The sequence below is a fragment of the Leptodactylus fuscus genome, chromosome 2, assembly GCF_031893055.1.
Source record: "Leptodactylus fuscus isolate aLepFus1 chromosome 2, aLepFus1.hap2, whole genome shotgun sequence".
Lineage (NCBI taxonomy): Eukaryota > Metazoa > Chordata > Amphibia > Anura > Leptodactylidae > Leptodactylus > Leptodactylus fuscus.
The window spans coordinates 188,760,493-188,777,810 of NC_134266.1; the positions used below are offsets into that span (position 1 = coordinate 188,760,493).

The 17,318-nt window shown below is 38.5% G+C and overlaps 1 protein-coding gene across 2 annotated transcripts in view; it reads right to left on the bottom strand.

Annotated features, from left to right (window-relative positions):
- The window catches only part of NALCN (sodium leak channel, non-selective), a 356,507-nt gene that overhangs the window by 53,326 nt on the left and 285,863 nt on the right, over nucleotides 1-17,318 (bottom strand). For both annotated transcript variants that reach the window (XM_075265321.1, XM_075265319.1), the window contains 5 exons: nucleotides 12,116-12,189; nucleotides 9,890-9,991; nucleotides 9,381-9,450; nucleotides 4,513-4,604; nucleotides 4,309-4,431 (listed from right to left, as the gene is read on the bottom strand). In XM_075265321.1, the coding sequence (XP_075121422.1) occupies nucleotides 4,309-4,431; nucleotides 4,513-4,604; nucleotides 9,381-9,450; nucleotides 9,890-9,991; nucleotides 12,116-12,189 (461 nt within the window). The remainder of the gene's footprint in view (nucleotides 1-4,308; nucleotides 4,432-4,512; nucleotides 4,605-9,380; nucleotides 9,451-9,889; nucleotides 9,992-12,115; nucleotides 12,190-17,318) is intronic.

A 17,318-nucleotide genomic window follows, 5' to 3' on the forward strand; every position in this document is an offset into this window, starting at 1 on the left:
GAGATGCTGCTTAAAAACACTTTATATTCTTCCTTTCATATTGTCGGAATGTTACTGTAATAATAGCCAATTAATTATGCCCTATATGGTTTTCATTACTGTATATGTCAATATAGGACTTGTCTCACCATAACAATTTTTCAACTATCCACAAGATTGATAGATAGGATATAGATAGATAGATAGATAGATAGATAGATAGATAGATAGATGTCCTACCACCATTCATGACAATGGAGGTTAAATGTCATCCTTCAACAGAGCAAAGTCATACATGAATGTGTGCTGTCGATTCATTCATTCTTGATGGAAATGAAAGAGATAGTCGCATGCTGTATTTGGCTATCTCCGTCATTTTAGTTCTAAGATGCACAATGATACTCAAAATATACCTAACTGGTAAATGAATAAGTAGCACACACTGTATAGTAATATAGGTTATACGGTATTATAGGTGACATGGTGCAGTACACAAAATAATTGCATCCTTTTAATCCGATGCATTTCCCTCCAACTAAACATCAGGAGTTTATCAGTGGCATTTAGTTTGGCTTATAATAGAACAACATATAGCAGATACATTTTTATAGTGACAGATATAACTGTAAATCAGAGAAACATAAAGAAATAAAAAAAAATATGATTCCCACCCACCAAAGCAGTAAGAGCAAATAAGGATCCTTCATAGGAGAACTGAAACAGACTAACCATGGCATAAGTTATATGACCCTGGCTTTCAGCTTACTGTCCAGTAGACAGGCTACTAGTAAGATATTGAGAATCAGAACACATACAGTATTACTACAGCATCATCTTATCATCATATCTGTAGAGAAGAAAATATTATATTCCTCCTGTGTCTCCTCTGTTTGTTGTATTTTTTTTCATCTAGAGGCAGACAGCAATGTAAGATCTGTTTCTACCATTATGTCTATTTAGTTTTCCCATGAAAGTGTCCTGTTCCAACCAAACAATGGTCTATTGAATGCCAGGGTCACTTCATGTGTCACATTACCAACACCATTTTTTCTCCTATTCTGTTAGTCCATGGATGTATTACACGACTGACCCATGAGTTGTACAATTCTACTGTGCCAAAAGAGATCTGCACTGATATAATAAATGTATGTGAGCAGAATTTTACATGCATGTGTATTAGAAAATTGTATGATATCCTGTTCTATAGACAAATTAAAAAGATAAAAACCAGAACACCCCTTTAAGAACACGCTGGGTTACATGTACAACATTACTGAATGACCCACTTCTAACCAGTTAGGATCACCTAAGGTAAGGTATGACCCTATAAGAGGCACACATAATATTGTCCACCAAACATAAGATGCATGTAGAGAAGGCACAGATACATTCAGTATATGTTGGTTGGTAGGATCATGGCCCATGTTCAGGACTTCTAAGAACCCTTCTGTAGTTAATGGCAGTCTGTTATGAATAGATCTGTCTTTCACAATAATAATATATCTGCTCCAAGGTTGGCTGAATATTGTTGCAATTATTGACATGACTAACCCAGGGCATATGGCATTGAGGGACATGGTTTTTCCCAGGTATTGGCATCCATATTGGTAGGGGCACTCTGTGGCATCCCTTCTGATACATGTGATATATTCTTTGTAAAAGGGGGATACTTTAGTTGTTAGATTGAAGGTTACGTTTTAATTTACTTTTTCTATCGCTTATATGCTAGTTTCCTGGCATTAACAAACTGACACACTATTGCTATATTTCGAATGTCCAATTTTTCTGATGGCAATTACTAAAGCAGAGATTTCTTTATTCATGTGTAATCTGAGTCATATGAGCTTCAGTATGTTTTGAGTCACATATAGCAGAACTTTCAGAGTGAAAGTCATCTTAGCAGTTTGCAGTCTCATTCATTTACATATTTATTTTTTATTAAAGCCAAAGCTACAAGACATATTATAGTAGTGCAACATTGTCAGACATTGTCTAAAATCAATAATCTTCTGTTTCTGAAACTTAATTTTGCTGTATGGCTGACTTATGGCTGTGCTTGTGATCGCAGAAAGCCGTGCAGCATCCAAATTTCAGCTATTATTCCTGAATTATCTCTGCATAGCTGAAAAGGTTAGATAACAAGAAGCACATTTAACTCTCGGTGAACCATTTATGTACATTAGTGCTTAGAAATAAATGTCAGTGCTATTTTCTGCAAATACATAACCACAGCCAGGCAGCAAATTTGTACATTCATTTTATTAAGTATTCGTGTTCATTGGTTCATTTCTAGTAGCACAAAACTGTCCACTACCAAAGCTGTAATTATTGGCAGTGAATTATAGTCTATGGCTGATTTAGGATTGTGTATACCGTACTGAGTGATAAATCTTAGTATGATCATAAAGTCTATCACACACTTAATTCCTGGAGTGTGACATACGGTTGTAGAACAGTATGTTTCTGTAGCTGATACATGACATACCGTAGATAAAAATGTTTCACCACAATATAAGTATTTATTTTTTCTTCACTTTTTATTCTTTCAGCACAATAAGGCCATGCTTATTTTCTTTATTTTTTTCATTGTTTCATCAAGATAACCTCTTTGCAGAATAATCTCAGCAATCAGATGATCATCACAATCTAAAAAATAATACATTGTATTCCACCATAATATTAGCTCCCACCTATTGCTACTGAGAGGTACGATGTCAATGAATATCAAGAATTAAATGGAAATTGGGGATAGTAAAACATGATAGCAGCAAGAAATTGTAAGAGAAAACTTGACATTAAAAAATAAAAATAAATTAAAGAACTAAAACCAAAACTCCTTGGGAAGAATAATTCATATAATTTTGAGAGAAGCGAGTCCCCTGAATACCAGTCAGATAAAACACAAGACAGAGTACAATAATAACAATAAGGGTAAGTAACCTCAATTCTGAATGGTGTAAATCACTACTATATGAAATGTATATAACGCGATGATAAATGTATATAATGTGGCAAAACATTGTGATTAATAAATTGTGTGCCACATAATCCTCCATGACATTCGATCTGCCTCAATCTTCTATACAAGTGTGAACATGCCGCAATGTTATGACTCACTCCTATAACACATAGTCAGCATTTCCACACTGCGCCAAATTCTTCAGCAAGGGATAAGCAAGCACGCAAATAGTGTGACCAATATTTAGAAACCAAGCACCGGTAGATATAGACAGGAGCACAGTGGAGCCGTGATAATACTTACCTTATCTGTTCTGTGGTTTATCTGATTGCCATAGTCTACAATTATTATTGAGTGGTATACAGGGGACTCACCGCTCTCAAAATTATCAGGGCCATTCTTCCAAAGGAGTTTTGGTTTCACTCTTTTATTTTTATTTATTTTTAGAGGATCTTAATAAACGTTAAGTTTTATCTTACAATTTCTTGCTACAGTCTTGTCTTACTATCCCCCAATTCCCATTTAAAGGGGCTCTGTCATTGGGAAAAGTCATTTTTAACTAAGCACATACTTGCATAGCCTTTAGAAAGGCTATTCCATACCTACCTTTTGTATGTAAATTGCCTGAGTAGTTTTTGAATGAGCCCGTTTCTATTCATATGCTAATTAGCCTTCAGTGAGTACAGGAAGTCTCAGAGAGCACTGTCTGCTATGTGTACAGCACAGGCTGCTGCTGCTGACTCATCTCTCTACTCTCACACACACAGCACACAGCAGAGAGAGAGGAGTGGTCGCTGAGACTTCCAGGGTGCACACTTGCAGGTAATTAGCATATGAATAAAAGCGGGCTCATTCAAAATCTACTGAGACAATTTACATACAAAAGGTAGGTGTAGAATAGCCTTTCTAAAGGCTATGCAAGGATGTGCTTAGTTAAAAATGACTTTTCCCAATGATGGCGCCCCTTTAATGCAGCACAATTTAGCTTCAGAAACCTTCTGCTCTCTGTCAGTCATCACCTGAAAAACCTGGGGTTGGGGATACAGTATATGTCTCTCACACTGAAAGCTGCAGGAGAAATGTAGCGTTACATTATTCATGGAATCTATCAGAATGAGAACTACATTTTGTTAGTAGTTCTCTGCTCTAACCAACAGAGGACAAGTCTGAAATTGGGATACCAATATCATAATGTAGAACATATGGGAAGGGGTTGTCCAAATACAAAAAAAACCTCTTTAACACAAAAAGGATATTGAATTAACAGCAGCATGTCAGACCATTACAGTAGTTTTTCTGACTTTAACAAACATATACCATATGTAAGGAAAACATAGTTCGGATCTTATTGTATTGTGTTTTTCACTCACGCATTAAATCGTGCTCGAACAATCACCCGACAGAAGTTCCTAAACCTGTGCTCTCGACCAACTATGAAAAGGGGCTTGTCAAAGTATGGGTGATTCTCTCTTAATTCTTCTTCTTGAACTTTCCTGGTAAAAGGTACATATGACAAAGTTAGTTGCCGTGCCATCATTAAATTCTACGATCCACAAACATACAAGCACAAATACCTTTTCATTTCTGCCTGTTCCTTCTTTTCCTGGATCATTTTGATTTCACTGTCTTCTCTCTGAGCATTTCTGTACCGTACTGTGTTGGAGTGCTAGAGTTTTCAGAGGAAAATGGAATGAGACTTATTTTGGCTCATGTTAGACTAATAAACTTCATTTGGCCAAATAAATTAAATGAATAAGACTCAATTTTATGGAAAAAACATTAGTGATATAAAAATGCATAATAGAAATTTCTGCATAATTTGCTAAGATAAAGACACTGTAGCACCCTATATGTAAACTTTACTTCTAATATAACTTTGAAATTTAACTTGTTTTAGGTGAATTTTAGAATTAGCTGTCATGCTTGTGTAGATGAGAGATAACAAGAAATAAATAAATAATTTCTGATCATTATATGACTTGTATATAAAGGTTTTCATCTCTCGACAGGCTGTATCTAAGCCTATGTTCATGCGCGGAGGAATCTGCCAAGACTTAGACACAGACCTCTACACTTCGGTTCTGACAACATCCTATGAAATTCCTATAGCAATAAATTACATGAAAATTAGGTTTTGTATAACTGTTTTACAAGCTCAGAATAAAAAACGGTGAGTACTAATAAATCATTCCGATTTTACAATCCACAACATATTCATTAAAGGGGTTATCCAGGACCTAGCAAAGATGGATACTGATGACCCACCCACAGGATAGATTATGAGTATCAGATTGGTTACGTTTGACACCCGGACATAGCCCTAATCAGCTGTTTTGGCCGCCAGAAGCTGTATACAGGTACTGTATATTTACTGGAGGCTCTAACTTGCTCCTCTGCTACCACTGACTTGAATAGGAGCAGACCTGGTTCTGTTGGTATAACTGGTTCACAGCTTCTGGCAGCCAAAACAGATTATTGACCTGGGGTCAGTGTGTTGAACCTCGGCTGACCTGATACTGTATCATCAGAAACCAACTTTGTTAAGTCATGAACAACCCATTTAAAGAGGTATTCCAGCCTGAAACATTTATGATTTATCTACTGTATTGGTCAGTGTTTCTCAACCTTTTCAATCCCAGTACTTCTTCATGAAAAACAGTTCCAGCCAAGTATCCCAATGGACACTGTAGTGTCCATCATGTGCAGGCCAATTTAAGAGAAAATGTGGCCTTGTGCAAAATTAAAAGCAGGCCATGGGGCAACATGGTGGCTCAGTGGTTAGCACTGCAGCCTTGCAGCGCTGGTAATCCTAGGTTCAAATCCTGGCAAGGACAACATCTGCAAGGAGTTTGTATATTCTCCCCATGTTTGCGTGGATTTCCTCCCATACCCCAAAGGCATACTGATAGGGAAAAATGTAGATTGTGATCCCTATTGTGTGGCTCACTATTTACATTTGAAAAAAAAAAGTTAAAAGTGGGCTATCATATTCAGAAGCAGTGAAGCACTTCCCGCAGCGTTACTTGGGGCTTTACATAGTCACAAGACGGAAAAGATTTGTAAACATTTATATAGTTATGAACAATTACTGAACAAAACAAATCATACAAAGGTACTAGAACCATTAATAACTCTATATAAGACCCAGATAGTACACTTCCTCCAAACCTGACTACCTCCATTACCACTACATTGTGACACAACCACGATAGTTAGAGTACTCCATTATGTACCACAAAAAGTAATAGTGCCCACATATTTCTATCCTAATATATATCAGATCAAATAAAATAGATTTACTAATAACTCCCTTTGTGTCCCCAAAGCACCTATATCTCCTTTTATGCCCACACACAATACAAATGACCAGATTTGTACCGTCTAGTAGATTTTAGCACCCCCTATACTACTAGTTATACTAGTGCTCACTTATAAACAATAGTCCCACTTATAAATACTACTGTTCCCTTACAAATAATAATCATAAACTATATATAATGGTTCCCCTTTGGAAACTGGCCCCTGTGCATTTGCCCAGTTTTTAACCTCCCTCCCAAAGCAGTCCCTGAGTCCGGAAGAAAAAAATAGTGCACATGGCATGCCAAGGAAATCCTTCTGCTTATGGGGGCACTTGTGGTAGGCACCACTACAAGTTCTGATGGTAGTTTAACTTCTGACCAGCTTTTCACTTATCAGATCATCCATTTCTCTATTCAGCATAGGCTACCTACTACTGTAGAGGAGAACTGCTCCATTAACTCTGAACCATTGTTCTCTGATACCTGCCTCTGCTTCCATCTGAAGGTGGTGGTTGGTTTCATCAGAACTAGCCCCCCTGGTGCCTTGGAACCCAAGCATTCCCTATATCTGTCCCTACCAGTGCTGATTCTCAGCCATGGCATGTATCCCTAAGACTGTTTGGTGTATTCCTTAGGGTTGAAAACCACTGGTATAAGTAACAAATATATAGTCCTATGAAAAAGTTTGGGCACCCCTATTAATCTTAATCATTTTTAGTTCTAAATATTTTGGTATTTGCAACAGCCATTTCAGTTTGATATATCTAATAACTGATGGACACAGTAATATTTCAGGATTGAAATGAGGTTTATTGTACTAACAGAAAATGCGCAATATGCATTAAACCAAAATTTGACCGGTGCAAAAGTATGGGCACCTCAACAGAAAAGTGACATTAATATTTAGTACATCCTCCTTTTGCAAAGATAACAGCCTCTAGTCGCTTCCTGTAGCTTTTAATCAGTTCCTGGATCCTGGATAAAGGTATTTTGGACAAACAATTCAAGTTCAGTTAAGTTAGATGGTCGCCGAGCATGGACAGCCCGCTTCAAATCATCCCACAGATGTTCAATGATATTCAGGTCTGGGGACTGGGATGGCCATTCCAGAACATTGTAATTGTTCCTCTGCATGAATGCCTGAGGATTTGGAGCGGTGTTTTGGATCATTGTCTTGCTGAAATATCCATCCCCGGCGTAACTTCAACTTCGTCACTGATTCTTGAACATTATTCTCAAGAATCTGCTGATACTGAGTGGAATCCATGCGACCCTCAACTTTAACAAGATTCCCGATGCCGGCATTGGCCACACAGCCCCAAAGCATGATGGAACCTCCACCAAATTTTACAGTGGGTAGCATGTGTTTTTCTTGGAATGCTGTTTCTTTTTGGACGCCATGCATAACACCTTTTTTTATAACCAAACAACTCAATTTTTGTTTCCAAAATGAAGCTGCCTTGTCCAAATGTGCTTTTTCATACCTCAGGCAACTCTATTTGTGGCGTACGTGCAGAAACGGCTTCTTTCTCATCACTCTCCCATACAGCTTCTATTTGTGCAAAGTGCGCTGTATAGTTGACCGATGCACAGTGACACCATCTGCAGCAAGATGATGCTGCAGCTCTTTGGAGGTGGTCTGTGGATTGTCCTTGACTGTTCTCACCATTCTTCTTCTCTGCCTTTCTGATATTTATCTTGGCCTGCCACTTCTGGGCTTAACAAGAACTGTCCCTGTGGTCTTCCATTTCCTTACTATGTTCCTCACAGTGGAAACTGACAGGTTAAACCTCTGAGACAGCTTTTTGTATCCTTCCGCTGAACAACTATGTTGAACAATCTTTGTTTTCAGATCATTTGAGAGTTGTTTTGAGTAGCCCATGATGCCACTCTTCAGAGGAGATTCAAATAGTAGAACAACTTGCAATTGGCCACCTTAAATACCTTTTCTCATGATTGGATACACCTGGCTATGAAGTTCAAAGCTCACTGAGGTTACAAAACCAATTTTGTGCTTCAGTAAGTCAGTAAAAAGTAGTTAGGAGTATTCAAATCAATAAAATGATAAGGGTGCCCATACTTTTGCACCAGTCAAATTTTGGTTTAATGCATATTGCGCATTTTCTGTTAGTACAATAAACCTCATTTCAATCCTGAAATATTACTGTGTCCATCAGTTATTAGATATATCAAACTGAAATGGCTGTTGCAAACACCAAAATATTTAGAACAAAAAATGATTAAGATTAATAGGGGTGCCCAAACTTTTTCATAGGACTGTATAGTATCATGTACATTGTGATATTCTGATGCACTTTTATGTCATTGAAATGGTTTACACTGTGGTTTTCTAGTGCAGTAATAGTCACAGTTTATCACAACGCAAAGAGGATGGAGAAAATAGATGGTACAAAACAATAATAACCAACACCATTGGGTAGATTTATAAAAATGGTGTAAAAGCTTAGTTGCCCAATGCATCATTCAGGAGCCGCTGTGCTGTGGTGGTTTGCTACGGGCAACTAATACAGTTCTGCTTTTAGACCATTTTAATAAATCTACTTCTGTGACCTCACAGTGCATAGGCCATGAAAATTGTTATAGGAAAGGGTTAATGCACAAGATGTCAGTGTATGGGAATAATGTCCAGAGCGATGTCACAGATGTAATAATCTCAGAACAGGTATAATAAATCACAGAGTGATGCCACTGTACAAAATAATAAAATACAGCAACACAATACAACAATAACAATACAGGCAGTGATGTCACAATACAGAGATTATAGAGACTTATTTTTCTTATGGTGAGCGACAGCTTGGTCCCTCAAGCCCCAGAGAACATCATGTGCACCCCTTACTCTCCAAGTAACTACAAAAGCAGTGACAGGAATTACTAGGAGCAGAAAATGCTACAAGGAGATGTGAGCAATGTCTACAGGATCATGGAAGGCTAACACATGAGAAGGGGTGAAAAGTGGATAATCCCTTTAGGGCTATCTATTTCTGCTAGCAATTTTACTAGCCAACAAACATCACATAAAATGTACAGTGACTCACAGCAAATAAAACAACACATGAAAAGATGCTATTAGCCCACACAACAATGCCTCCCATCAACAAAGGGGCAATGATGAAACTCACGTCTTGTGTTAGTGTTTCCAAAGATTTCCCCCTGCTGATTCTTTGACTGTTTGAGCCATGTCTTAGTGACCTGCAACAATCAACAAAATTGCATTGAATAACACTAAAGGGAAACAAGTTTGATCAAGCCTTGACTTGCAGACATGGACAATGTCTGAAAAAGAAATAAAGAATGGGGCTCATGGCTAAGTGAGGCATTTCAAAAGCAAGTCACTTATAAAGGCTGGGGGTTAGAGGCTTACATCCTTGTAAAATGATGTATAATCTGCTTGAACAAAGAAAACAATCTTTTCTTTGATCTTTAAATTGATAGTCCTGTTGCATGTGAATAGAGTGACATTTATAATAACAAGTCTTACGACATTATATTTAATGGGAGGTAACGTAGTAGTTATATTAGGTTCTGCAATATTGTAACGGATGGAAAAAAAAAATCAGAAAATGTGCTACTTTCTTTAGGTAGATGGTGAAAAAAAATGTGCTACTTTTTTTTTTGTTGCTAAAGTTACCTTCTTTCTTGGCGTATATGATGTTGCACACTAAGGATTGATCTTTCCTTGGCAGGCTGCCCTTCAAAAGAGCCACTCAGCATGCGCTGCCTTGTGCATGCTCTGAAAGAAATGATTTGCAAAGGGAAATAAATTAGACTGTAAAACATGAAAAGATACAGCAGCTCAGTAGTCTGCTAGAAGATATTACAAATGGAAACATATATTTTATGTCATATGGGTCACAAAAATATACGCACCAAAAATGGAGACTGATATTTTTTTTTTCTTATTTTCTTTGTAAGATCGTGTATTTATAAGTATATGCTGTACGGTTTTGTTAAGCTAAGGAAAACTTAGGTTACTTTTATATAAAGGCAAAAAGAAGAAAGCCTGCATTTATAGAAATATCAAACTACAAAAGATCCATTAGCTGAAAGCCTTGCTCTATAAGTTTCTTGGGACATATATGTGGTTTAACATGTCTAGAAATAATTTCTTTTTACATATATTTTTACTGTATGATAATTTCAAATTGAAGGGTCTATCTTACAAAGAAAAACCCTGCCCATATAGGCATAACGTAGGGGCCCTTCCGACAGATTCTTCTTCTTCTTTGAGTTAGAAGGTCCTCTGCACTGATGGTCTCATCTGTCCATGGATTATATGGTAAGCCATTTATTTCAATGGCTGGGATGTCATACTCCATGACATAGAATAGAAATGTATATCCAAATATAATTTCTAGGAGGTGTATTCACAAGACTGTAGAGAGTCACAGTGAAATGAATGTGTTTTTAAAATGTCAGCTTGAAGGCTGTTATAAAAATGGCCATTTTTCCTATTTGAGTGAATAAGACTTTAGAGAAGAAGACGTCTTTGTGAGACAATCCCGTTACCATTTCAGACTACTTATAAGGAGGACTGTTCCAGCATCTTTGAGCTGTGCGTCTTAGAGGGCGGGGAGCTTGCAAAACATATCTTAAAATTACTGGTCCCTATTGCAAAATCTGTAATGCAGCACCTAAGTACGATATGCCTTTTAGTATAATGGTGTATTTAATGTGGTAGAGGAATTTTTGAGACCCCCGCAGAATCCAGGGTCCAGTAGTTACTGCACCACTGCTCCCCTTATACCTACACCCTTGGAGCTCACTCCCTTATTGCTAGAGGGGAAGCAGAAAGTCCTTGGAGATACACCCTTACTCCCTGCTCTTTCCTTCCCTCTTTCTTTTCCTCTTTTTACATTATGTCTTTTATTTCTGCTTTTTCCTCTCTCCTATTGTTTGTTGGTTATCCATAGGATCCTGTTTCTCAAAATGATGTGCAGGGTTTTGTCCACCTTTATTTCCTGGTATTCTATTAGGTGCCTGCCCTATATGGACAAATCCGATATGGTAGTGGGGTTTCCTCCTCCTCTGGGGTCATTCATACTTATATACTTACATATATGTGCAGTGTTAATAAAAAAATATGTTGAACCATAATGGAGGCCTGTATTAAATGCTAATAAATATCTGCAGAACCACTTTACAGAGGCGTCTATTAAACTTCGTCCAGCTACATTTAGGAAGGAATTTTTTATGTATTATCCAGGTTTATATGAGCCATGTACCTATTGTGTATATATACAGAGAAATACAAATACGTAAAAATAGTCAAGTAAGAGAGTCCTTAAACCCACACTACCACTGAAAAAGGATTTTCTTGGGACGTTTATGACATTAGAAACACTTTCTATATTTAGATATCGATCCCACATCATACAATATGACATATACAAAAATACTGACAGAATTTCAGAACCCTCTCAATGATCAAAAGCCACTTATCAGTGAAATTCTTTAAAGCTATCAAGCTCTATGACCTCCTCCTGGGAAGTGTCACATTTAGTCACCATTGCCCTGAGGCATGCTGCCACATCTGAGATACTTTCAGCCGAGCCTGAAAGCCTCATTTAACATCCATAGAAGATTAACTTTCTTACTATCATCAAACATGCTATTTTTTAGTCCAAAACTCAAGACTTCTAGTAAATGACCCTAAGTGAGCTATATGTCACTGTGGCCATCGTTTTAGTCACACAAATGATCTGAGACACGTTTTCACAAGTCTAGTTTAGAATATACAGCCATGATGGAAAAGACTGGCGTAAGTGACCTTATTATTGGCTCCACTTAGATGACACTGAATTAAAATGGGAAATTATTACAATATTTCTTGCAGCTTCCGTTAAAGTGTTTTTACCTCAGGATTTTATTTACTGCTGTTTCCTTTTCCAGGAGATTTCTTGCTCTGATGCTAAAAACCGACTTGCGTAGCTGCAAAAAAGAAATGCATGACTGTACACATAAATAAATAACATATATCCATTTCCTTCCACTCCTTACAGCGTATTTTACCACAAATTGGGCATGGGATTCGCTAGAATCCCATCCAATTTGCTGTGATTGTAAAAAGCCGCATTATTTTCTGCAGCTTTACAGTCACGTGGTGACCTGGCCTTAGAATGACCACTTTAAAGCCATAAACTACAAACCATGTGCAGTTCACATTGGATGGCGTACAGTAATTCTGAATGTTTGTATAGAGGGAAGGCCCTGGCTGCTGTAAACCAGCTAGATTGACTCCACAGAGTCTCTGACTATGACAGAAAGGTCAGGTGTATTTAGATCTCAGTTATCAATCTTGCACTAATTGCAGGCTGAACTTTAAAGCCATGGTTACGTGACATCATTTAGTAGATTTTTACCTCTGAATCACTAGAATGCGTGGGAAGATTGATGGAGGTCGCGAGCGCCTCGATGGTGCATGTATTATGTTGTAGGCTTCACAATCCGTGTGACTGAAGTCTGCCATATAATGACCTATGAGAACGGTTCCATTTCTGTTCTATTTCTAAATATAAAGTGTCTGGAATACTGCTATCATCTAATAATCAACAAATATCCCAAAATCACCCAAATTACTGGATTACATTTTATGATAAAGTCCCCATAGGACATACTTTGATTATCTATATAGTGATAGAACCATCTGCCAATGCTTGTTATCAACAGGAAGCAGGACAAGCTGCTCAGCATTCTCCAAATGTGTTTGTGTGGATTATGGGATTTAGCATTAACCATCTATGTCAACTGTAGAAAAATGTAAGTCACATACTTAGCCTGCGAACACACACACAGTCACACAGCAGATAGCAGACCTTTACATGGTTACTGCATGTATTTCATAGAAGCTGCTTTCAGGAGACAATAGTGCAGCAATGTACGTTTTAATGGAAAGGCTCCAAGCTAGAGATGAACAAGTCCTCCGCTCAAGAGGTCAAAGCTCCAAGAAATTTACTTATGACACCTAACCTTTTCTATGGCTGTTTACAGACGTGGCCACTAAAACATTATGTTATTGACGGAGCATTAATAAAAATCAAGATACTTAAGGGCTTATTCAGATGGCCATAATATGGTGACATTAGCACGGTGGCTCAGTGGTTAGCACTGCAGCGCTGGAGTCCTGGGTTCAAATCCCTCCAAGGACAACATCTGCAAGGAGTTTGTATGTTCTCCCCGTGTTTGCGTGGGTTTCCTCCGGGTACTCTGGTTTCCTCCCACACGCCAAAGACATACTAATAGGGAATATAGATTGTGAGACCTATATGGGACAGTGACTGTCAATGTCTGTAAAGCACTGTGAAATATAATGGTGCTATACAAGTAAGCATAATAAATATAAGACTGTATTGCAGTCACAAATTCCGTCCCAACAGCATGCAGTGATTTTGGGTAATCAGACCAATAGTCAGGAGTAATAATACATTTAGTATTATATGGCCATAATACAGCTGTCTGAATAAGCCGTCATGCAATTGTAGTTTGTGCAGTCAGTCATCTTTAATAATGCCTCTTAAAATTGGGCACATGACAAACTATAGGAGAAGAATATTCCCTCCCATTCCTGCCAAGGTTGAGGCTAGAGCTCCAGAAATGTTTTAGGCAGCAGAATTGTTTAAGTAACATTGTACCAAGACTGAATAAATCATAGCCTGGTCTAAAAGTTGAGAGGCAAACCTGAAAAAGATACTTATAGTATGTGAAACCTGTAAAATGTGAAACGTGACTTTTCATAATCCTTTTCTTAGTACTGTAAATACATAATGTCAACTGTAAGCCGATGGCTGGGCAGGTAATGGAGAGGTGTACATCTCACCCAGACTACTAAGGTGGGTGAGATGAGAAAACTCCAGAAAGAACATTTCTCAGAAGATAACTATTGTCTGCTGAGGGTTATTTCAGAGTTACAGTTACTGGGCTGGATTTTTAGGAATGACAGGTAGGTTTGGTAGTGGGACCTGTCATTCCACCCCCCTCCAGTCCACACTTTGGGGATGATCCGGCAGCGACTCAGCTGCAGAGAGTCTCCTCGTCAAGGAGGCTTAAGAAGTCAGCCCCAGCAGCAGACTGGGAGAGCTTGGCTGGAGTGCCAAACAGAGAGGTCATTTTTTATAGCTGTGTCCTGAATTATTCAACTGGCTTTTGATTTCTGCTATTATAGGTGAAGTAACCTATTCTATGTTCAGTTAGAGCCTAGCCGGGCAGGGATTTATTTTTGTATTGTCTCCTTTGTTGCTGCACCATTTTGTTTTGAGTGAAAATAAACACTACCTTTGTTTGGCCTAAAGAAACTGGACTTTTGTGTCTATGCCACCCCACCTAGCAACCCCAGACCCAGAAACAACAAACATACATCTTATGGGTCTTGTTTTTCTGGTGCTTACTCTGACATGTTACCTACATTTTGTGGGTTGGTACCAACATACAATGCCCAATAAATATAGTTTTTAACGTGTTCACAAAAATCCAAAACTTGAAAAAAAACATTTCTTTGAGTGGCTCATATATACACTCACCGGCCACTTTATTAGGTACACCTGTCCAACTGCTCGTTAACACTTAATTTCTAATCAGCCAATCACATGGCGGCAACTCAGTGCATTTAGGCATGTAGACATGGTCAAGACAATCTCCTGCAGTTCAAACCGAGCATCAGTATGGGGAAGAAAGGTGATTTGAGTGCCTTTGAACGTGGCATGGTTGTTGGTGCCAGAAGGGCTGGTCTGAGTATTTCAGAAACTGCTGATCTACTGGGATTTTCACGCACAACCATCTCTAGGGTTTACAGAGAATGGTCCGAAAAAGAAAAAACATCCAGTGAGCGGCAGTTCTGTGGGCGGAAATGCGTTGTTGATGCCAGAGGTCAGAGGAGAATGGCCAGACTGGTTCGAGCTGATAGAAAGGCAACAGTGACTCAAATAGCCACCCGTTACAACCAAGGTAGCCAGAAGAGCATCTCTGAACGCACAGTACGTCGAACTTTGAGGCAGATGGGCTACAGCAGCAGAAGACCACACCGGGTGCCACTCCTTTCAGCTAAGAACAGGAAACTGAGGCTACAATTTGCACAAGCTCATCGAAATTGGACAATTGAAGATTGGAAAAACGTTGCCTGGTCTGATGAGTCTCGATTTCTGCTGCGACATTCGGATGGTAGGGTCAGAATTTGGCGTCAACAACATGAAAGCATGGATCCATCCTGCCTTGTATCAACGGTTCAGGCTGGTGGTGGTGGTGTCATGGTGTGGGGAATATTTTCTTGGCACTCTTTGGGCCCCTTGGTACCAATTGAGCATCGTTGCAACGCCAAAGCCTACCTGAGTATTGTTGCTGACCATGTCCATCCCTTTATGACCACAATGTACCCAACATCTGATGGCTACTTTCAGCAGGATAATGCGCCATGTCATAAAGCTGGAATCATCTCAGACTGGTTTCTTGAACATGACAATGAGTTCACTGTACTCCAATGGCCTCCACAGTCACCAGATCTCAATCCAATAGAGCATCTTTGGGATGTGGTGGAACGGGAGATTCGCATCATGGATGTGCTGCCGACAAATCTGCGGCAACTGTGTGATGCCATCATGTCAATATGGACCAAAATCTCTGAGGAATGCTTCCAGCACCTTGTTGAATCTATGCCACGAAGAATTGAGGCAGTTCTGAAGGCAAAAGGGGGTCCATCCCGTTACTAGCATGGTGTACCTAATAAAGTGGCCGGTGAGTGTATATTTTTGTACTATGTAAGGAATTGTTTTTTTTAAGGGACAAGTTGTATGGAAGACACGGGGAAGGTGGGGGAGTAAATCTGAAATAACTAGTTACAGTGAAATAACACATATCTCCAGATTTTTGCCATTCCACGGTTTAGTCTATTAGATATAAGAGAATCTTATCTTACTGTCATTCATTTTGTAGAGCTATCTGAAGTAAAGGACTGTATTTTTGTACCTTACATTTGCAGTTTTATTGTTTTTAGGATACTCGTTTTTTGTTCACTTCTTTCAGGGCTTGAATTATTCTAGTCTTGAAACCACTAACTAGTATTTCCTTTATTGACAATTCATGAAGATTCTTCCCACACATTTCTTTCTTATCAAAGAAATGGCTGCATATGATGAGTAATCTTCCTTTGACACGCCACATAATAAATTTCCATTTACACATTACAAGAACTATGAATGAAAGATTTGGAGATGGCAAGTAACGTAATCCTCTGAGATTATGCACGGCTATAGAAAGTATTTCTATTTCTATCATGCATCTCTATTAAGCTATATAATGCCACTTATGCCCGTTCTGCTTATACTCAGAGCATTTTATTCTAAATTTCAAGGTCAAGGAAATTATTGCAAAATGGCTAAAGTGAATACATTAGATGCGCTAAGAAGACCAGTAAATGATTTTTACAGGCAGAAAGAACATCCCTAAAGGATCACATTTCACATTGCCCTATAGAGACTATCCCAAGTGATTATGGAAGAATTTACAGCAAGATGCTGAGAAATTGCTTACAGAAGAAACGCTACTTTGCTTAGCTGTCACGTTACTAAGTATTAGTAAATGCAATAACTTTTGGGACGAATACAGTACATTTATGTCTAAAATGTACGCAATTGTAAGTGAGTAAACATTTTAAAACATATTTCTATTCAGATCTGGGCAATATTATTTGTTATGGGAGTATATATTATTATTATTATTATTATTTATTTATTTATTTATTTATTTATATAGCACCATTAATTCCATGGTGCTTTACATTTGGGGTTACATACAATTTGGGGGTTACATACAGTACACAGAATATACAGGTAGATATAATACTAACAATGCCCGACTGGCACAGTGGGGTAGAGGGCCCTGCCCGCGAGGGCTTACAATCTTTGAGGGAAGGGGGGTAGAGACAGAAGGAGAGGGGGAGACTGTACAGATGGCAGTGCGGTGATAGTGTTATTGGAGGTTGTAGGCCTTCCTGAATAGGTGAGTCTTCAGGACCTTCTTGAAGCCTGTGATTGTGGGGGTCAGTCTTATGTGTCGTGGTAAGGAGTTCCAGA